Source organism: Colletes latitarsis, chromosome 9, assembly GCF_051014445.1.
Source record: "Colletes latitarsis isolate SP2378_abdomen chromosome 9, iyColLati1, whole genome shotgun sequence".
Taxonomy (NCBI): domain Eukaryota; kingdom Metazoa; phylum Arthropoda; class Insecta; order Hymenoptera; family Colletidae; genus Colletes; species Colletes latitarsis.
The window spans coordinates 25956572-25978288 of NC_135142.1; the positions used below are offsets into that span (position 1 = coordinate 25956572).

At 36.4% G+C, this 21717-nt stretch overlaps 4 protein-coding genes across 8 annotated transcripts; 1 reads left to right on the forward strand and 3 right to left on the reverse strand.

The window, feature by feature from the left end:
- Positions 1-1750: 1750 nt before the first annotated feature.
- LOC143345955 (putative defense protein 3) lies at positions 1751-9813 on the reverse strand. Its single transcript, XM_076773622.1, has 6 exons — positions 9645-9813; positions 9495-9581; positions 8584-8847; positions 4825-5032; positions 1959-2030; positions 1751-1885 (listed from the first exon to the last, which is right to left on the reverse strand). Exons 3-5 carry the CDS (start codon positions 8792-8794, stop codon positions 1967-1969), a joined length of 483 nt encoding a protein of 160 aa, XP_076629737.1. The 5' UTR covers positions 8795-8847; positions 9495-9581; positions 9645-9813; the 3' UTR covers positions 1751-1885; positions 1959-1966.
- Positions 6687-16705, forward strand: Torip (Torsin interacting protein). Of its 3 annotated transcripts, none has more exons than XM_076773618.1 (5): positions 6687-6824; positions 9338-9601; positions 13944-14103; positions 14187-15059; positions 15160-16705. In XM_076773618.1, the coding sequence occupies exons 3-5, from the start codon at positions 14092-14094 to the stop codon at positions 15457-15459; spliced, it is 1185 nt and encodes a 394-aa protein (XP_076629733.1). In that variant the 5' UTR covers positions 6687-6824; positions 9338-9601; positions 13944-14091; the 3' UTR covers positions 15460-16705. The 3 variants fall into 3 exon arrangements, with proteins under 3 accessions (XP_076629733.1, XP_076629734.1, XP_076629732.1); XM_076773619.1 differs by lacking the exons at positions 6687-6824; positions 9338-9601 and adding an exon at positions 12402-12802 and having other exon boundaries at positions 15160-15405; positions 15655-16705; XM_076773617.1 differs by lacking the exons at positions 6687-6824; positions 9338-9601 and adding an exon at positions 12402-12802.
- Positions 10412-13106, reverse strand: LOC143345954 (palmitoyltransferase ZDHHC6). Of its 2 annotated transcripts, none has more exons than XM_076773621.1 (7): positions 12795-13106; positions 12226-12298; positions 12050-12134; positions 11706-11980; positions 11424-11636; positions 11147-11334; positions 10412-11073 (listed from the first exon to the last, which is right to left on the reverse strand). In XM_076773621.1, the coding sequence occupies exons 1-7, from the start codon at positions 12821-12823 to the stop codon at positions 10935-10937; spliced, it is 1002 nt and encodes a 333-aa protein (XP_076629736.1). In that variant the 5' UTR covers positions 12824-13106; the 3' UTR covers positions 10412-10934. The 2 variants fall into 2 exon arrangements, with proteins under 2 accessions (XP_076629736.1, XP_076629735.1); XM_076773620.1 differs by having other exon boundaries at positions 12226-12407.
- Kap-alpha1 (karyopherin alpha1) lies at positions 15622-21621 on the reverse strand. 2 transcript variants are annotated; one of them, XM_076773614.1, is made up of 9 exons: positions 21282-21621; positions 20970-21130; positions 20010-20213; positions 19708-19902; positions 19128-19348; positions 18706-18969; positions 18390-18594; positions 18003-18303; positions 15622-17915 (listed from the first exon to the last, which is right to left on the reverse strand). In XM_076773614.1, the coding sequence occupies exons 3-9, from the start codon at positions 20211-20213 to the stop codon at positions 17719-17721; spliced, it is 1587 nt and encodes a 528-aa protein (XP_076629729.1). In that variant the 5' UTR covers positions 20970-21130; positions 21282-21621; the 3' UTR covers positions 15622-17718. The 2 variants fall into 2 exon arrangements, with proteins under 2 accessions (XP_076629729.1, XP_076629731.1); XM_076773616.1 differs by lacking the exon at positions 20970-21130.
- Positions 21622-21717: the final 96 nt, after the last annotated feature.

The following is a 21717-nucleotide window of genomic DNA, read 5'->3' on the forward strand; positions in this document are numbered from 1 at the left end:
TTTAAACTCGACAAGTTCTATCCTCGACGCATACCCGTCGTGCTTGAACCTATCAGGAAGCTCCCGGATGATCGATTCGACGTCGATAAAATTGCAATGTATCAATGAAATCGTTTTTGAGGTTCGAAATCTTCCCTTATGAGAATGACCCACTTTTACCGAGCATTGGAGTTACGTAACACGTTTCGCGATCCTTTTGCTCGCGTAAAAGCGTGCTGAGTTCCATTAACGGCATCCGGTGAAGAAACGGTAGAACCACCTCCTTTGGGAACGTGTAGCAATCGTCTTGTCCGTATCAGTTCACGTGTCCCAGCATGGGGGCCAGTAATCGTGCTCCTTAAAGACCGACCGGGACCAAACGAGTTCTCTTCCGATGCATTAAACGCGTTGTAGTTGTTCGTGCTTTGCCGATTCGCGATTTTCGGGGGCATGTCTTTGTCGTTTACGAGTAGACCAGAAAAGTTTCCCTGCGGCAGTCTCGTAACAAAGTTTCTGTTCATTCTTAATGCACCGTTTGTCACATGAATCTTGCTCGAGTAGACCTTGAGGACTCTCAAGGATGAACCACGTGTAAACTTTCGTACAACCCGAGGGAAAACCTTGAAATTAGCTTTCTTTGTGTAACGGTACAACTTTCCTTATCCATATCTCGTTCAAATGTTCCACCCAAAACGAAGTATACGAATAGACCTTACGATTTTTTAAACATACGCATGAAATTTCGAAGAGATATTTCTGGCCACATATCATATTTTCGGTAAGGAATTTTTTGCTCGAAAATGGTTAGGAATCCAGAGGTATGTCCATTGACCAAAAATAATTGTAATTGACCCTTGCAACCGAAAATAATTTTTCCAGAACGATTTGAAATGTTTTTTTTGTCAGGGTAACCAGACAGTTATGGTCAGACATTACATTTTCAGTAATGAATTTTTTTCTCGAAAGTGGGTAGGATTTCGAGGGTATGTCTAATGACCAAAAATGATTGTAATTGACTCCTGCAATTGAAAATAATTTTTTTAGAACGATTTGGAAAATGTTTTTTTCGTCGACCCTGTCGATTTTTCTTAAAAATTCGTTTTCGATTTTTAGTAAATTTGTTTGACCCTGTACGGAAATGTTGTCTAATACATTTTTGTAGGTATCCGTGAGCTCTACTTCGCAAATAAATTTTAATGAAATACACTCACTGTGTATTTCCTATTGCCTATCCGCTTCAGAGCTAGTACGTATAATGAAAGTTCCATTGTATTCAATTTTCCGGAACGTTGAAGTTCTCCAGACAGTACGGTCATTGTATAGACTAACTTCAAATCGATTTGCAGCCGTTGCAAGAAGTTAAATGACTTCGTTCTGCCGCGGTACCTGACCGTTGTCAATGTTATCGTTGATAAGTTTTACGAAGTATCGTCGGGGGACCGTTCAACCAGCGAGTTTTTTTATTTTTCTGGTCAACGTTGTAACTAAAAAACTTGTTGAACGAGATCGATTCCGTAGACTACTTACCTCCATCGAGTGAACATTACGCGATTACACACTTCGAAGGTGGCTCGAGGCAAAACGGATTACCGTGGGCGCCGAACAGGTCGCGATATACAACCGATCGGTACGTTGGATTACGCAACTATGTCTGACAGGTCGAAAACCTTTTTCTTGATGACTCGAATCGACGAGAGTAGAAAGTGACTCTGCGGTAAACGTCTCGCGGGGCGGAGAATGGATGTTACAAACATTATTGTTACGTTATATATATATATTTAACATTATACAGCGTTATACAAAAATAGATGTGTGGGAATGTACATGTTTACACATTTTGGATACCTTTCACTGGTCCAGGCCAAGGCCTCGTCTCGCGAATCACAATATCCTTGGACTTACAATTCTAAACGAAAAGGTGTGGTTGTTAATACAATTGGAATGCTCCGTTCGCGATCAAACGCTGCCACGTTACTTACATAAACGTTCAATGCTTAGCTTCAGCCACCAATCCTGACCAGTACGTCGCGTATTCCTTCAGAATGGTACCGCTGTAATGAAAGAAACAACGAATCAGTGGAATAATTCTTCTGTCACAATGTGATATTTATGGAAAACAATTCAACGCAGTCTTTCGCCACCGCTGATTAATTCCACGATGAAAAGGTTAATGGAGACGGGAATAAGTGGAAGTTCCTTCGACGATAAAGTAGAACCAGCAACAACGAGGGCGCGTTTCTTTGCGTTCATGCTTAGACCAGCATTGTATCCTGTCAAGATTCGATTCTACTTCTTCTGTTGCAGTATTGATTCTGTATATCTACGACGTGTATAGAACGTGCGTATAATACATATGCGCCGAGGAGTGATTACGAACGCAAAGGAGGTCAGTAGCATAGATATTAAATAATAAGGACCCAAGGACAAAGATCCGAGAAACACCGAGTGTGTGTCAGTCAGCGAAGAAATAATTTGTGACTTGCAAACGTTGATCGAGACACGGTTGGTGGCATTGTTTAAAATATGTACGCATCCGTGACAGGATACACGGTGAAAAGCCAAGGCTACGTAATTTCCCAACCAACGGGTCGTCATTTGTACTCTGGGCAACGAGAAAATCGACGTGTTGCGCAAGAAACTTTATAATCTTCTACATTTTGGGTGAAGTACTTAAATGAAAAATGTGTAAAACACGTTACGACATCCACGGGGCATGAATTAAGGGGTAAAAACGATGACTCTGTTAATTGTTCTCGATTTTTAGTAGGTCCCTGCAAGTTGCGATATTCCACATCCTATTTTTCGTAAACAATGGGGATCGTTGTCGACGAGGACCCGGTCGAGCAATTTTTAGAGGTATTACGAAACACCGCGACACAGATACGGTATAAAAAAGAAATTCAGAGTCACGTTTGGAACGACCTTTCGCCGTAGAAAAAAGTTCCACATCCATCGCGATTCAACGCGGTACTTCGAGTCTAGGAACGAGAGACTGCTGCAGGAGCAATTCAGCCGGGTTACCTTTCAGCTCGGCATGTGAACTTTCTGACCTATAATGTTCTCTGGAAATTCGCTGGCTTATTAGCAAGCCTCCCGTGTACGCGTTCGTTCGCGTGCAATCGCGCGACGACGCCAATTATTTCCACTGACCAGCGCTGTACAATTAGTCTTATTGCGTTCTCTCCTATCGAAGTGGAAATCCTTCATTCTTATCGGCAGGCGACGAATGGCGAAGCACGACTCTTACAATGGCCGTGAGCATGCGAGGGAAGAAAAGGAACGTAAACGCTTTTGTGTAGAATTTTCCCGATGAATCACAGACGAAGAATTATTATTACAACCGGGACACTTGATCGTGGGGGTTGCAACCGCTTACCAGTCGCTGTTGAAACGCTAAATTCTATCTAACTGAACAGAGATGTTCAGTTGAATCTTCGAAGCACAAGATGCATGTTAGATAAAGTTTCGACAATAGTTGGATAGACAAATTTATTTTGTTGATTAAACAGGTATTAAGCATCATCTTCGTATGGCCCTGGAATTTTCAGCCTCGGATTTTTTTCAAAAGCTTGGCTTTCTGTTCGAAGTACAGAGAGTCTATTACCTTTCTGCAGGTTGATGGGATACTGAACAAAAAGGTAACCTGAACGGCACAGTGGGGATAACCCTACAATGGCCTTGAGTGGTCGGTTGATTTTCTCCCGACTATGCTATCTCGAGGGTGTGCACACACTTAACCCGATATACGAAGAGTGGTGGTTGAGATGAGACACAATGGCCGGTCGCTAAACGCTCTCCGTAACTCTGTGTGGACGTTCGCCAGAGGACAGAGGGGGGAACAAACCTCGCGTGCTTTCCGAAATAAATTTGGATAAAAATGTAGAGATCGACAAATAGAAATAAATGTTATTTATTCCGGTTGAATAGAATTTTGCGACGACAAAGACTTTCCAGTGGTCGGTCAGTTCCAATTTGAGCACAGCAAAGACAGACGTCATTTACACGCGCTGCCCACACGTGTTACAGAATGTCATTACTTAAAGGGTGTGGTGGGTAATTGCTATTCCAGCTCGAACTTGTCTTTAATTATCCCTTTTCGTTCCACGGTACGACCGTTAACGTGATAAAAGCCCGTGATATTTTGTAAGAGATCGGGCACGATGGTGATTAAAGCCTAATGAATGCATATGAATTCATAGAACCATTGCCTGCACAATATTGCACGGAGTGTCATTGATCTACCATTTCAATGCATAACGCGATGTAATGACACGATGCACGGGTGTTGCACGCGAACTATTATCGAGATTTCTCAATTCTAACGAATGGAAACAAACGGAGCATCAAATAGAAATTTTGAACGATCGAAATATAGAGAATATTCGAAAAACAATACAGTATAATCGGGCATTTTCAAGCCTTTTTCACTGCTTTAACCCCTTCCAGTAGTTTAACGAGTCTGATTTTGGCCCAAATTCGGACAGCAAATCACGATCGTTATTGAGTTTTAGTTCCTATCGGTACGCCACAAGAATTGGTCACGATTCTTATAATCTCTGTTACAGAAGATTTGGGCCCGGATTTCGTCGAGCTAAATGACACAGGAAGGGGTTAAGACTTTCAAAACCATCGAAAAGGACCCGTCGAGAGAATTTTGGGCTTTGGATCTGTGGCGTAGCCTCCCATAAGCGCCACCAGTAGGGCCTGCTAGAAAGCCTTACTACGAATTTGACGAGTTCCTAACCGCATTTTACAGACTCGAAACGATTGAAAATCCCCCATCGTTGCCTGTCCGCAATCTCTGGAGGATCCTGGTCCAGATCGAAGAAAACAAATTGCACTCACGTGAAGTAAACGCGACCGCGTAAGTTGGGCGGTGCATTCCAAATAAGTGTCGCGAGCAGTTTAGAATTTGGATCAGCATGCGTCACGGCGCTGCATTCGGGATGGGTGGTCGTATTTTCCGTTTGGGCCCAGGAACCGATCCAACTATCCGTCTCGGGGTCACGTGCCTGAAGGAAGAATCCCTTGAACCTCGAGCCAGTGATCGTTACTGAAAAGAACAAGATGAAACATGATAGGGTTTTCCAGTTTGTTAACTGGAAAAACCATGGCGCCTTTAAAACCGTTCCATTGTCGAATCTCTCGAGAGTTCGAGGAAAGACAGGTTTTAGTCATAGAGCAAAGAAGCTAAAAAGCAAGGTTTCGATAGGAACAAGGGTCGTTGTTCCACATAGTACATTCGCTCTTCAACGAACCACCCTTGCTATACTTGCTCCGACTCCCCCTTTTCTTTCACACCCAGAGACAATTTATTTGGAACCTCCGCTCTGAACCGGTTGACCTCGTTTTCTATTCCTATTCAAATATTTAACTTCGAAAGTTTCAAAAATTAAGTCTTTCGACGAGTTAAAGATTGTTTTTAATCATAATCTGTCCACGATCGTGTTACCAAAGTGTTTACCTCCGCTGTTTAATTCTAAAGTAATTTTCTTCGCCAAGTCCCGGATTAATCGATAACTTTTAATAGAGTTTTGATTGCGTTCTCAGATGTAGCGGCGAAAGAAAGGCGCAAAAGAGTCTTGCATTATTTATCCGGAGCTCGTGAGAAATTGAGTTATACACGTAACAACTTCGTTCGTTCGTTAGCAAATACAATCGCTCGAAGTTTCTCGCGCGGCGGTCAAGGTTCCTCGACCACACGATGTCACGGTCGCTTCTAATTGTGCATTTTTTTTAGCACGTTGACTGGCCAGACCAAACACGAGTGAAATTTCCTACGTGTTCAAAATTTATTTCCTTTGGGAATTAATGGTTTCGGCTCGTTGGTGAAAAGTCTCCCCATACATGGGTGACGTGGCAAAGCGTTAATCTACTCTAAGTCTTTTCCTACGTAAGACACTACATAATTTTCTTGTTTTCCTTCCTTCGGTGTATCGTTCGCTCGACATAATGAATTGTACACTTAATTTCTGTCGTTCGAAGGTATCGATTACCAATTCCCAGTGTAATGAAAATACTGCGAGGCGATCGAATAGTTTTACTCTTCGACCAACGAGGAAGAAAAGTAATCGAGAATAATGTCGACAAATTTTTACGGGGTCGTTTATCATAGGGTAGTTACAATTTACTTAGAATTACTAATAGATAAAATTCTAGAAAACGGTCTATCGGTAATTGGTAATTAAATCACAATTTAATTTCTATCTCCAGCTATTTTTATGGCCGTGTGCTGTCGCAGAATCAATGTTTGCTGCATCTTTTAAAAACTGTCTCACAAAATTAAACAAGGCGTTGTTCGTCGAATATCGTTTTTCAGACACGTTTCAAAGCATTCGTACGTTTTTTTCTATCGTAATTTCCAATCGATCCGCAGTATTAGAAACAGTGTACAAAGGCATCGTTCTACAAAGAACACAATGAGCATGATTAAAAGCAGATGAGCATACTTTTTTCTTTACTTCGAGATACAAAATGTTGAATTCAGTTTCTATGATCTTCACAGTTTAAATACATTTGTGAGTGTCGTAAAAATGGTTCATATTATCGAATTATTTTTTAATTTCACTTAGGAAGTCTTAGGACATTTTAAATAGTTGAACGTATAGTTGAAGGTAATTGATCCCTGCAATATCGATAACTGCAATACCGACTTAGTACAGAGGGGTGCGGAAGTATCGATGTAACGGTTCAGTAGATCCTTGCATAGCGTCGGAGAGCAAGCACGTGTAGAGTTTATATTTTTGTAACATCAAATAGAGACTGTGATTTTGTTATTTTTCTTTATTGTTTATTCTAAACGGAAGCACTGTTAAATGCATTAAATATAAGAGAACGTTCTAAGTGTAAGTATACGTATATTTTTCGAACTCGATCAGACGTTTAGGTTAGAAAATACGGGGAAGTTGTAAACGCGGTGGTGTAAGCACGGAATAACGCGATAACAAGCTTGAATAAATAACAGAATTTTGGGCACGTAATCGCACGAAGCCCCGAGATTGTCGATGCCCCCCGGAGGCGAGATCTACGCAGAAACGAATTCTTTCCGTCGGCAATTCTAACGGGCGCTATTATTCCGACGATTGAACATGCAGAACCGGCTCGCGAACCGCAGAATGCGCCGATTGTTAACGTTCAGACGCGATTCCGTGTTCCACGGTATCCGCGTTGATTGGATCAATTGTTCCACCCTGGCCTCGGATGCGTCCGTCTTTTTCGGCTTGATCATGCTCGCGTCACACTGCTAATTTCGGCAACGATGTACACAGGGATAAGTCAACGAATACGCAACGCTCGCGCTACCAAAGTAAAATTGCAAATGCAAATCCGGTAAACGGTTTAGAGTAAAAATGGAGAACCGAGTCCCCCAAATTATTCAGTGTCCGATTTTGTGTGTTTTCGTGTACTAGAACAACTTGTTTCTCTCAGAAAGCTCATGGAATACCTATCGTTCAATTTTAATTATAGTAGTGCCCACATAAGTGACCAACTTATCCCCATCGATTCTTAGAAGCCAACATACATTGTATACAGGATGTTCGACCACCCCTGGGAAAAATTTTAATGGGAGTTTCTAGAATCAAGAATATCAATTTCTTGACTGAAGTTTCATTAAAAAGTTATTAAAGAATTTCAAGACATTCTGAAAAAATTATTTTTGGTTGTAGGACCCAATTACAATCATTTTTGGTCATTAGACATAACCTCGAATTCCTACCCACTTTCGAGAAAAAAATTCCAGTAGATACTGAAATTTCTGGACGAAATTAAAAAATTGCAAATCATACTAAAAAAAATATATTTAGTTACAGGGGTCAATTACGATCATTTTTGGTCATTAGACATACCCTCGAATTCCTACCCACTTTCGAGAAAAAAATTCGAGTAGATACTGAAATTTCTAGACGAAATTAAAAAATTTCAAATCATACAAAAAAAAATATATTTAGTTACAAGGGTCAATTACAATCATTTTTGGTCATTAGACATACCCTCGAATTCCTACCCACTTTCGAGAAAAAAATTCGAGTAGATACTGAGATTTTTAGACGAAATTAAAAAATTTCAAATCATACTAAAAAAAATATATTTAGTTACAGGGGTCAATTACAATCATTTTTGGTCATTAGATATACTCTCGAATTCCTACCTACTTTCGAGAAAAAAATTCGAGTAGATACTGAAATTTTTAGACGAAATTAAAAAATTTCAAATCATACTAAAAAAAATATATTTAGTTAGAGGGGTCAATTACGATCATTTTTGGTCATTAGACATACCCTCGAATTCCTAACCACTCTCTGGGGAAAAAATTCAGTACAAACGGAACTTTAAACGTTAATAACTTTTTAACAGAGTTTCAATCAACAAATTGGTATTCTTGATTTTCGTCTTATTTTGGCCTCTAGAATCTCCCATTAAAATTTTTCCCATGGGTGGCTGAGCACCCTGTATATTTTGTCGTAAAGTCGTGTGCAGTAAAGTCCCCACGCTTTAAGTGGATGTCGGAACCAACGAGGACTTTATTGCATAGTAAAACATTGCGTCCGCGCGTAAATGTCAAGCTATTTAATCGTGCAAATAGACACGTGTCGTTGAACGTACCAGTTATCTGAGAGCCAGGACCATATTCGGACGACGAAGCCGTGAACTTATAGGGGCTGGTTTCTAAGGGTTGTGACCTTGCTTGACCGTGATTTGGCTCGTTAGCTCGACCTGGTTTCACGCAAGTATCCACCGGTGCTCCATCAGGGAAACTATACGCGAGAAATGCCGAGGAAGCCACGACTAGGATGCTAATCGCTATGTTTCTCATAGTCAGGCTTGTTCCTCGTTCCACGAGTGTCTCGTGACCTTTTGCGTTCGATGCTGAGAATTAATTTCGTGGCTCGAATCAAAAGAGTTTAATGTATTCAAATTTATCAGGCCATTTCATGAAAAGTCCTTGCGTTATTAACGAGTTCACCGCCGCCATTTTAACCGGAAACCGTCCGCTACGGGCCACCCTACATTTATAACAATCGTACTCGATTTAATTCCATGCTTTTAATCATCTGCAAATAGGCGAATATTTTGTATACGTTGGATAATGTAACGATGGTTTAATGAAAAATACAATTCCCCCAGAATCATTAAGTTGACACACTGGGCGAGTTTTTGAAAACGAACTGACTCGAATATAACACGTAAATACGCGTAGACTTATGAAATGGCCAGATCTAGATCGCGAGCAGTTTTAACAAAGATAAAAACGATTAATTAGTTGAGCACTATTAAAAAAATAGAATTCTACTTTGTTAATTCGATAAACTCATGTAATGCACAATTCTCTTGTCAAATGTATCTTCTATGCTCGCAGGAACAAAAGCAAAAAAGAACTGGTCAATTACGATAAAAGTCGAAATGATTAAATATTAGAATTCTTCAACGTGTTCTTCGGACGAATTCTACGAAAACACATCGACAGTTTAAACTCTTCTTTCCTATTTCTTTGACGTTTCGCGGGAGGCACTTACTATAATTAAATGAAAGTAAATAACAGGAACTCGAAGCTTTGGTCTACGAAGGAGAACAGCCCGAAAGAAACTGCGCCAGCCGGTCTCCTGAAAGCAAGTCAAACGTGGTAAGATCCCACCATAGGATCATAAAAGGCATGTCCAATTCACTTTTGTTAATTGTCACTTTCACCTCGATCCCTTCGTCGATGTTATAACCGACTGCGTGCCGCGTTTCTGTCCCTGACGATTCTTCTGGATTTGTAGGATTTCATTTTTCTAATAATTTGAATCGTTCGAGGCGTCGCGAATTTGTTAAATTATTACTCGACGCGTTAACTGTCGCGACAGTCACCGATGGCCATCGTTCGAAACGACGTGTAGTTTGCAACGCTTATTCGGACTAATCGAGAGTGTAATTTTATTCAACAATTAAACAATTACACGAGACGTTTTTATATTATAATTTCCAGTTGAAAAATTCGCGAAGGTAGAATTTCATCGTGCGCGATAAGGCGAGATATAATCGCTCAGAAACGTTTTATACCTCGTATAGCATTATTAGCCGCCAGCGATATTGATTTAAAAAAGGAATAATACGAAGGTATTGTACAAAAACCGCGTGTCTATATCGTATGCAATTTTCATATTTATTAAATTAATTCGAGGAATGCAAAAACGTGCATGTATCACGCATCCTACATTAGCAATACACGTTTGCACAGGAAATATGGTGCGTTCCCCTTGGTCACTGTTACTTTTCACAGTGTTATTGATTTTCTGCAAGCTTTCAAAGCAACGCGATATAAAGCATAGAGATATTCATGGTTAGTTTCTTAAAAATACAAACACGCAGAACATAGTTTTCACAGAATTATTTATTTGTTAATTACAAAGTGTTGATAAAAACACACGCAATAGAGTGTACTACGTTGTAATCGTTTGCCGAATGAATGATTTATTCGTTACAAGTAAAAGAAAATACAGGAAAATGTAAATATATAAATTCATAGACTTTGTTGATAAACAAGTAAAATACGGCACCGTTAAAAAAATTAGTTGATTATCAAATTCTCTATTTACAACGGTCGTCGTTACTATTAATGTATATACACTGAACACGATTTTCCTAACACAAAAATATGAAGTTTTCTCGTTACACGCATTCCAACTAACGTTATCGTAAAGGCTGTATATATATTAAAAAAAAAATGAAAAAACTTATACGAGCTCATTTTGTGCTAATTTTTTCTTATTTGTACAATAAATATATCAACTGACACCTCAAATAGTTCAAATTTTCTTTTAAAATAAAACTTATGATATTAGACCACTGAAACATATAAAGACACTCATCCATCATTGATACTTACATATAAAAACACTAGACAAAAATATTATCGTTCGTTCAACGACTTATCTATAAATATGTTAAAATTCTACATAAAGAGAAGGAATGCTTCAATCTGATTTCGTTATGGCGGAAATGTAAGCCTCGTTTTCGATTACTTCGATCGCGCAAGGCCGCGGAAACCAACCTCGTTTTCGTATTTCCTTATCATTTTCGTCATCTTGTTTCTTTTCTCCAAATAACCAATATCTGTGAAAACATTTTTAATTAAATAATAACTTCAATTTTCATTTCTAATTAAATAATAACTTTTTAAACGTACTTCCTCCACCGTGTTACGATTACAATGTCTCCCGTTTTGAGTTTAATACGGGGTTCGTCCGTACAAGGTGGATGGCAAAGTACACCCCAACTATATCTTAATGGTAACCATGATCCAGAAACTTCTTCCGTGACTCTATAAGTTTTAGCTCTCTTACGTTTATCTCTCTTTTGAGCTAACTGTTCTCGCTAAAATGTTGTCAAAGTGAACGTACTTTAAATTTTATTGAAATATTCAGAAAATGAATATATTTATAAATCAGTTGATAAATACTTACAGTTAATGTATATTGATCACAGCCTTCAATTACAGGCCAATGAATTCCATCTCCCATTGGAGTGCAATCCCATGTAAAAACTTGCTGTATATTTGTACGCCACCCCTTTGAATATGGATAAACGAATTTGTCCTTAGTACCAAATCTTCGATAGTGGGCTTTTTCTGAAATCCAAGCTTCAATTTCCGTTCGATTTTTAATTACGGCTAGCAGCTACAAAAAGTACATGAACAATTATGCAACAATATAAATATAAATTTCATAACAGCAATAAGTATTTACCTGGAAATAAAATAATGTCCCAACTGCAAGAACAACACCAATTGATAAACCAATGCTGAAGATTACTAATATTAGAACAAATATAGAAGGTGGTGGAAATGATAATGGTCTTAAAGATAATACAGTCATAATCCAAGAAACTAGAGTAAAAGTGGAAACACAGCATCCACCAACTGCACTTGCCAGGAATGCTGTAAAATGTCCATGATTCAAATGCCCAACACAATTATTTATCCATGGACAATGATGATCCATCTTCATCACACAACGACCACCTAAGAATTAATGAATAATTTCATAAAATATATGGAATATCAATATTAATTAACTTATCAAAATCTCACACTTTCGACAATGATGAGATCTTGGTGCTTTATAGCCCTTGCACACAGAACAATATTGTAAAAATTGTGTGTCTGTTGCCTTTTCCTGAAAAGATAAACATGCTTTTATGTTTATTTTCTGTAGAAATATTTTATGTTTCTTTTGAATCTCTATTCTTAGATGTATATTGAAATACCGGCATCCATTTTAATGGAAGGAATCCTGGCCCTTCATAAATTGAGCTGATGAAATGGAAGAGAGTAGAACCACTGAGACAAAAGAAAAGCATAAAATTAATTGCTCCAAACAAACTCTCTTGTGGTGGCCACCATTGTCTACTACAATGTATTGTCATCAAAGTGATTAGTTTTATAATTCCTAAAAAAATATTATGAAGTACATAATATTAATAAAAGTAGATTCAATTTAAGTGAAGTAATTTAAGTAATGCATGTACTTATGTAGTACATTTACATACGAGATACCGGAATTACATAAAACAACAAAAAGTTTTAGAGTGATTCAAATCTCCCGGAATTCTTTCGTGGCATGTACAAAACAAAATGGAAGCAGTTATCTGTCAAGTTCAACCTATCATGATATTTTCACGTACAATTTCGCTTTTGCATAGTGATAGAACATAACCAAAACGTTAACATCTCACTTCAAATATTATCACTTCTAACTTTCCAAATTAGTAAAACCGTTTGTTTCTTCGGAGTTCGATAATAAACGGATCTATATTGATATCTTCGATTCACCTACCAAGAGCAGTAAGCGGACCCCAATGGCATATTTTGTTAAACGGTTCGACGCACATGCCGTCACCATGAAACTATCATAAAATACTTGTTAAATTCTAGAAAACAGGAATCTGATACGCCTGTTACGAATGAACAATTCTTGTGATCGTTTATTAAATCTGTAGAATTGTATTTCTCTCTGCAACACATTCCGTTACAATTTATATATTTCAATGTTGGCACCAATGTCGAATATTCTTTAAAATTGATGGTTCTTCGTTGTGATTAAAGAGAAACCCATTGTGCAGAGTAATCGTGTATTCGATACAGGTTTATCAAAATATTTGAATAAAAATTGGAACATAATCATTATGTCAAAGTAATATTAAAATTGTCATTATTCATTAATAGTTCGAAGGTGTCGTGTGAGATTTCAATACCGGCTGCCATATTTTTCATAGACCTAATGTCTGAATATTATGACTAATGTTTAAATATACAATTACTTCGGTATAGATAATTTACTCAGTTAGGTCATAATGAAATCTTCAAATCAATGAACTACATAACAGAAACAATATCAAAATTGAAATGACGATCAACCCCTATTAACTGTAGGAAAAAACGCGCGAAATCGATTTAGCTTTCTTCGCGATTCCGATTCAATTCGTAGTAGAAATGTAGTAATATTAAACGAAGGCATCGTTAGACAGTGGTACCGAGTAGTAGTAATTAGATAAGAAGCAATTAGATGTCGATAGATAAAATTAAATTGCTTATAGTTTTATCCCGCCAATTTCCATGTAACGAATGAGAACCATTCAGCACTCGTCTATGGTACATGAACGGATTTATGTCCTATCAATTTTATAAAATATTCCAACAATACGTCCTAACCATTTTCATAGTTTAATGTTAAAATAGATGTAATTTAAAATATTATAGTAAAGTACGCAGTATTGTAGACTGAGGGTACTTCCCCCATTATTTTACTAATCACATATACATATCAGTTTCTTTGTTTTACTTGATGAAAACATTCGATTACAGGTTTACCAATACTATGAATTTATGAAGTAGTTTGTGCAATACTCAGTATTATTAATAACAAAATTTTAGTATATGTAATCCAATTATAACTTGCCATGAAATGAGACGTATTATTTTACAGGTTATCTGTACCTTATATAATTAATTACATCGTTCAGTAATCTTGAACATTGTATGAGATCTATATAATAGACCATTGTTAGTGTAATAAAACTTACAAGATACTGTTTTGAAAATATTAGATTCATTTGATCGATAATAATGTAAATATGGATTTCGATGTATGTATATTTGTTATTTTTGATTTACGACAAACGTATTTGAAATATTCAAAAATAAAGACTGATTAACACATTTTTTTCAGTCTAACAGTGAAGTAGAACTTTTTAAATCATGTGTTCCTAAAGCACGTTTACCCTTAAGAAAATTGAATACATCTGAGGGAAAAGATTCTTGTTCTTTTCAAAATACTAACAATTTAAAAATGCAGGATAATATGCGTAAAATTGAGGAACAATATCAAGCATACCTTAACAATGATATAACTGATGATGAAGATGATGAAGATGATGATAGCGACAACAATATTAATTTATCTAATGATTCATTTCACAGTGTTGTATTAGATTCATCAACTAAAACGTATAATTTTCCTGATAGAACAAACTTGCAAAAGCGACATATTCGAAGTCCAAATACTAGCCAATCTTTAAACAATACTAATAATTCTCTGTCTTCTAATGAAAGAGTTACGAAACCTAAAACAAAAGTACCTGAAAAGTACAATTATTTCCCTTTATGTACTTTTATTGTTGGTTTAATCATAGTACTGTATATTATTGTATCTTATGAAAAAACAACTCAAGAGACTAATATAATAAAGAATGAAGTAGAAAATAATGAAACATATAATCAGAATTTAAGAGAAGTAGATAAAACATTAGATGAAAAGATGAAACTAATCCGAAATCAATTTTATAATCAAAGACCAAACATTTGGAATGATATATCATCTGGAATATATGAAGTGGCCTTGTATCCTCAAAAACCTTCAGTTATTATTTTGTTTGGAAACGAGACAGCTACTTTGAATTGTTTAGCAAATTTACTTGGACAATTAAGTAGTATTATTTTAGGCAGAAATGATTACTTAACTTTAACTCCCAAAGATTTTCCAAACGATTTTGGTGAAACTGTTTACAATTTAAAAGTACAAGTTTCCAAAAAACAGGCAGTAGTAAGTACTTCATTCAATTTTTTCTACATTTTTGTTACCACAAATTATATCTTGAATCAGTTATATGGGGAATATATTTTCATAATTTTGCATGTTTTAGGTCGTTCAAGATTTGTTGAGCATCAACAAAGAAGCAATAAAAGCGTTCCATAATTTATGCGATAGAGAACATCCATTAATTCGGCATGCTATTTATATAATAACAATTGTCGTTGATGGATACAAGCCAATGCAAAGAGAATTAGAATTCATTGAGAAGCAAATGATGAAGAAACTGTCCAACAAAATAGAGAAAGATATTTTGGATCCTCTAGTAACTCGACTCACGGACGGAATTGTCGTGCAGGTATTGCCAGAATCAACTGTAAGTTTTGACCATAAAAGCTGCTCTTTTTCTTAAACATCATAGACTATGGTACTTTGACAACTTTACAAAATGATCATTATATAGCATTATAGTATAGTAATAACTTAGTAAGTAAGCATTAATGAAATAAGTTGTTGCACAGTTTTCGTAATTTGAAGTATATTTATGTACTTAACATCGATTAAATATAAATGCTTGTGTATTAATATTCAACTTTATTTCGTTAAGTCCAATGACAATACAGAAAATCAACATCTTTAGATAAAGATTTCCGATGGTGATTTGGCGGTTCCTACAAATTTTCGAAAAATATAACAACAAGATCGATGCCTCAGGCATGATTTCAGTTACGCTCTTAAATGACATGTTTGTTCAGCTTTAAAATAACACGCAATGAATAGATTCACTTCGTACACGTTATACCGTGGTTTCATATTATCGTATAGTACGTCGATCTGCAGTCCACGTATCGTTAGTGTCCCGAATTGCCAATTTACAATGTGTTACTACTAAATTGCATCACGAATGTAATCACGTAGGTTGTAAACAAAATCGTTTATTTTAAATTACATCGAAAATAATATTAAAATTACATATAATAAACTTCACATCTTCTAAAATTGTTAAATTTGTTATGAATTTCAAAGAATAATAATTTTGTAATCGATGAAATTAAATAAGTTAGAAAGTTATTATAACCATTGTATTAAATTCAGATAATATACATAAAATGCATTCGTATGTTTGTTCAAGGAAAATTAAGCGAATTGTTCAATTTGTGTAGACTAATACTAATATAATTTGTTTGATAATAAAGTTTTGAAATACTTTTATCACATGTTATTTAAGAATAGTGTGCACAACATAAAATAAATCTTTTCCAATATGCTTATATCCTATTTGGTAAGCACTTTATAAATTGGCAACAAGTACTCGTAAGTATCCACCTTGCTAAAGTACCGTCGTTAGCAAAGTGATCGCTCACGTTCTTATATTATAGTCCTTCTCTGTCGTAATAATTCAAGTCAGTAACTAAAAGTAGGTAATATATATTTATATTATCTTGTATAATATAGTATGGTACCGTCAAACCTAAATAATAAATACATTTTATACAGTCACAGACCTTTTATACAGAATGTCCAAAATTTAATGTGCTGTACAATTGCGATACGATCGATCCTTATCATACGCGTAATTCGCGTTTATCATGCTTGTATAACAAAACGGAAACATATTTCCAAAATATTTATAATTGTATCTCGTACAAGCATAATTTTTTTAGAAAACTAAAAATTCGCCTGTTAGAAATTTGTAACCACGATTGAAAATATAATCGTTAAATATTTCTTATTCATAATTTTGATACGAGTGTAGAAACGTATTGAAATTGCGCGATTAATTTACTCCATTATGATTAACAGAATATTCTAACAATGCATCTGTACCAATAGAGACAAAATATTAGATTTAAAAAAAAAAAAAAAAAAAAAAAATAATCACGCCAATCTGACGTAAGTGTTGCTTCGTTTCTTAAGGGCACTCTGTATAGAATAGCCTTAAAATTACAAGATACGTATTTACAATAAAAAAGTTTAATTGGTCATGTTCCTACCTAGTGTAGTAAGGAGGTGAGTACTGCGTTGCGTAATGTTGTCCGTGTTGGCTACGTAGTCGCGTACTTCAGTCATTAGTGTCTTGCCAGTTGTGCAAGTTTTTTCGTAATTCTGAGTCAGTCATACGTCGTACGAGGTATATGTCTGCCTCGATAGTAAATCGTCTTGATCATTGTTTTCGTACTTATCCGTTTCTACTTAAGCACTAAGATATTTATTTTGTTAATTTCAATAAACTGAACATTTCATACTAAATACGTTTATGTATGAGTTTCGAAAAATGAGCCTATCCAAATCATTTCGATGCCCGGGTGAAAAGCACCGTCACAATTTAGTGTTAGGCTCGCAGACACAATCGCGTTGTGATAAACTTAGAAAGATGCGTATGGTGTAGCTAAAAGTAAGAAGAGAAAACCATTTAAAATAGCTGCATACAAACATTTTACTCATTTTTTTTTAACGTCGAGCAAAATAACTGATCACTTGGAAATATCACTGATATTTCTTTTCAGATACAAATCGAATTCAAAGTATATGTATAAATATACCACTCTTTGCAACTGATCGATTTTTCATTTTCAGAGATTGTCCCGTCACGAGAAATAGTCATAAACGTAACGAACGAAACAAGATCGAATTCGGAGATACATTCGGAGTTTTAATTAAAATTAATTTATTAAAACTCAAAGCCTTGGACCGGTAGTTGGGATGAATCGGGCGCACCGAATTGAAATTGAAATCCCTGCGAATCTATGGTGGGAACGATTCGCGTATCTTCCTCATCGGAACCAAAATATTGTTCAATTATAGCGAAGGCCTTCTGGTAGATATCTATATTCTGATGTGATTGCAAAAATTCTATTTTGTTTAGGCCTGAAACATCATAATAATATCATTTAGTATAGAATTTTTCTCATCGATAGTGTTTTCAAAGATTTCATTCTCCAAATGTATATTTACCAAAACATTCCTCGACTAATACCGCGAACTGATTAACACCATTACGCGAGGCATCCTGATGTCCGAGTCGCAAAATATTTTCTAAACCGTTTAACGCGACTAGAACAACCTTAGGATCCATGACTGTCAATAAATTGCATAATGGTTGAACGCACCCTTGTGCAACAAGATAACGTATTTGTTCTGGGGTACCGCCACTGGTAGCATTCGTGATTGCCCATGCTGCTTCTCTTCTAGTTTTGTAATCAGCTTTTCCCAAAATTTCGATTAGGACGGGGAATATATGGGCATCGATAACAGCCTGTTGAAGAATACACGTACGCGGGTTTCTTAAATAATGCAAAAATTGTGCTGCATACTGATTCTTTTTAGTAGTGTATACGAAACCTGAATTTGCTGATGATTCCCTGCCGTAATGTTAGAGACTGTCCAACAAGCCTCTTTACGAATAGGTTCTCGTGTTGAGTTCAAGAGATGTAATAAACAAGGTAATGCAGAACAGTTAAGAATGACTTGCGTTTGTATATCATCACCTGTTACTATATTTCCCACAGCTCGAAGAGCCGCACTTACTACACTGTTTTGTTGATGCCTAAAAACACCATTTTTACCTTGCACAAATTTACTACGCAGTATCGAGTCCTATAGACACCTTTGAGAATTCTATGAGAATCAATCAGTGGATAACTGACTATGTACTCACATAAGTAATTCTACAAAACGTCTGCATACACCTGCATCTATAACTGCCTGAATTTTATCGTTCGGTCCGTCGCTTAAATAAGAAAGAGCCCAGCAGGCATCGGCAAGAACATCACTGTCGTAGTGAATAAGAAGACGAGCTAAAACTGGCAAACATGGAGCGACTTTCTCGAAATTCGGTGATGGATTTTTTCCTCGACAAAGATTTGATAATGCCCATACCGCGTTACGTACCATGGATAAACGCGTTGCCTTGGAAAGAAGACTAAAACGAAGACATTTACTTAAGGTATTTCGGTGAAAGTATCCTTTATAAACGAAATACATACGACAAGGCACCCAACAAGCTCATGTATAAAAAATTGTTATTTGGGAAAGTTGCAGGATTTCGAGGAAGGCGACGACGATTCTGGAAAAACTTACTGTAAAAGTGGAGTGAGAATTCCATTGTCTAATACGTGATCTCTACATTCAGGACTATCTCCTGCAATATTGCCCAATGCCCAAACAGCTTGCTCCTGAACGTCTTCATATTCGGAACTAAGTAATGACACAAAGGTGGGTACAGCCCCCGCCTCTATCACTATACGCGTCTGTTGAGACGTCCCACTTGCTATATTCGTTAAAGCCCATGCAGCTTCGAACTGGAATCACCATGCATATTTACGGCTTTTAATTTTAGTCGTATAAATGTAATTTTCAAACTAAGGGACGCGACCTCTAGAAAAAGTATCTTACTACCCATGGGATTATCTCTTGTATTATTTTAAACATTTCACTAATCTTACTTAACGCGTTAACTGCCGCGGTGGTTACCTGTGACCGCGGCATTTCAAACTTACGTGTTTCAAAATTGTTTACAATGAAAGAACTGTACTAATTATAATGCTTTAAAATAACAAGTTGGAATAACTATGATAAAAACTGTATATCCATATATTTCGACTGTGGAAATTCTCTTTTCTTTATAGGGAGATTCAGGGATTTTCTATGATTTACCAACCTGTAGAGTACAGCTTGTATTACTTTTTAAAAATTCAACGAATATAGGTACAACCCCTGTTTGTACAACTTCATCAATTGGTGGGTTTGGCTCCCTGGATAGCATTTTTCTAAACTTTTGAGTAGCTAGCAGTTGCTCTTCTGGATTATTGCTACTTAATGCTTGCAACATTTTGGATGTTATGATAGAAGCTTCCTGTAGAATAAGATAATTGAAGAAATTTTAGTGTCAGCTCGATAATTTCCATATATTTTACGAACGGCAATTACTTGGCATCCCTAATTTTTAACAGTAGGATTTACCGATTCTAACGCCGGAAATAAATCGTCCGTCGGAACATTTTCTTCATCGAAAACGGTGTTAGGAACGTTGCGCCTTTTTGACAATTGTTGTTCTCGTTTTTGTTTCCTTAATTGAACTCCTTCCTCCTCCCTACGCCGTCTTAATTCCTGTGAGTCTAGGCCCACATTTTTGTAACGGTATTTGTGAGTAGTTGGAGTAGACATCTGGGAACACAAACAATTTAAATTTTATAGGGATAAAGTTTTCACACCTGTATTGCTATTGTTATTGGTATTATATACTCTTATTGTTGCATATTTAATGAAAATGTATTAGAACAGTAGCTTTAAACAATGCCCCCTAAAATACACCCAATGTAAATAATTAAAGAAATCACATTCATTATATAACACTTATGGCCCCTTTATACAAATAATATTATTGTTACTAACATAAGGAGGCTGTACATACAATATCAATGCATCCGCTGCAAAAAATATTAATTAACATATAGCTAATGGTTACCCTCATAAATTTTTATTTATAACAATATACAAAATTAGACATAATTTATTGCAAGTATTTTTACAGAAATATTTTGTAATAATCGTGGCTTTATTAAATTCATTATGATATATTTGATGACATCATCTACACTGTCATATATTAAAATGCATGTACAAAAATAATATTTGTTAGAATCTAGGTAATAATATAATGATAAATACATTCAATTTCATCTTTGCCAGAGTTAATGCTGTTTTAGTAAAAGAAAAATTATCATTGTAGTAGATAATGCTAGTGATATGTACATGGTTCAACAGATCAGACAATTAAATGCAAGACAAAAACAACAATTATGCCAAGGCACACGAATGCACTTAATCAAACAATTTTCATAATCGTGAGACAAAATTGAGTGAAAACGTATAAATTGTTCCTGAGTTAGTACTGGAGTAGTCGATGGGGTATAGGAATACCTTGAAACTGCTTGACAATGGGCTATTGAGGGTTAGGTATTAATCGTCAACGATGTCGAGGGTGGGGTGTATCCTCGAAGATACTAGTTCCAGAAGGAGACGCAATAAAGACCGCAGGGTCGAATGATCCTAAGTATCTGTCTACGAGACGGTTATACTCTCTATAATAGATTGGCTAGATTAGACATTTTGGCGTAGACGGAAACAGAAAGACTGACATTCGCTTGGAATCGTCTCGATCTTTTATGCCCGTTGCGATCGTATGATTCCTGGGACAATCGTACGATACAATATAATCGATCTAGTACTTACGGCTGTGAAAGGACTTCGTTCGTTAAATATAAGATTTCATAAGAATATCGAGTAAGCACCGCCACACTTTTCACCTCCTCAAACTACGACGACCGATCGGAAAACCTTGGTCTGCATTCTAACGCGCAAGGAATCACGGGTCACGCTCGCGAAACGCTGATAGGTCCGTTCGAACAGTCATATTTATCAACTTTTCCAAATTTATTCGGCTAATTCCGTCGTGTCCGAAACGAAACGCACGTAATTCGCAACGAACGCGTAGGTTCTAGAAGCGCGACGAAATCCTAAAGTAGATCAGATTTACGAGAAAAGTTTTCGTTATTCGTCGAATGCTGGCGAAATTCGTGGAAATTTTCCCACGGACGATCGACAAGTGCGTTCTAAAAAACATTCTTTCGACGTTTGTCCAGGCGCTGATTGGTCGAAATACGATTCT

Bases quoted from the DNA above. Each gene is read 5' to 3' on its own strand.
- LOC143345955 (XM_076773622.1), bottom strand. From the start codon at position 8,794: ATGAGAAACATAGCGATTAGCATCCTAGTCGTGGCTTCCTCGGCATTT. The intron at 5,033-8,583 runs GTACGTTCAACG...TGTTCTTTTCAG, and splicing joins TCCTGGCTCTCAGATAACTG to TAACGATCACTGGCTCGAGG. The intron at 2,031-4,824 runs GTGAGTGCAATT...CTTTCATTACAG, and splicing joins CGCGGTCGCGTTTACTTCAC to CGGTACCATTCTGAAGGAAT.
- LOC143345954 (XM_076773620.1), bottom strand. From the start codon at position 12,849: ATGTGCGTCGAACCGTTTAACAAAATATGCCATTGGGGTCCGCTTACT. The intron at 12,135-12,225 runs GTATTTCAATAT...TTATCTTTTCAG, and splicing joins TTCCATTAAAATGGATGCCG to GAAAAGGCAACAGACACACA. The intron at 11,637-11,705 runs GTAAATACTTAT...TACTTTTTGTAG, and splicing joins GGACATTATTTTATTTCCAG to CTGCTAGCCGTAATTAAAAA.
- Torip (XM_076773618.1), top strand. The intron at 15,060-15,159 runs GTAAGTACTTCA...TGCATGTTTTAG, and splicing joins TTTCCAAAAAACAGGCAGTA to GTCGTTCAAGATTTGTTGAG.
- Kap-alpha1 (XM_076773616.1), bottom strand. From the start codon at position 20,213: ATGTCTACTCCAACTACTCACAAATACCGTTACAAAAATGTGGGCCTA. The intron at 18,304-18,389 runs GTTTCGTATACA...ATTCTTCAACAG, and splicing joins GGAATCATCAGCAAATTCAG to GCTGTTATCGATGCCCATAT. The intron at 17,916-18,002 runs GTAAATATACAT...ATGATGTTTCAG, and splicing joins ATTAGTCGAGGAATGTTTTG to GCCTAAACAAAATAGAATTT.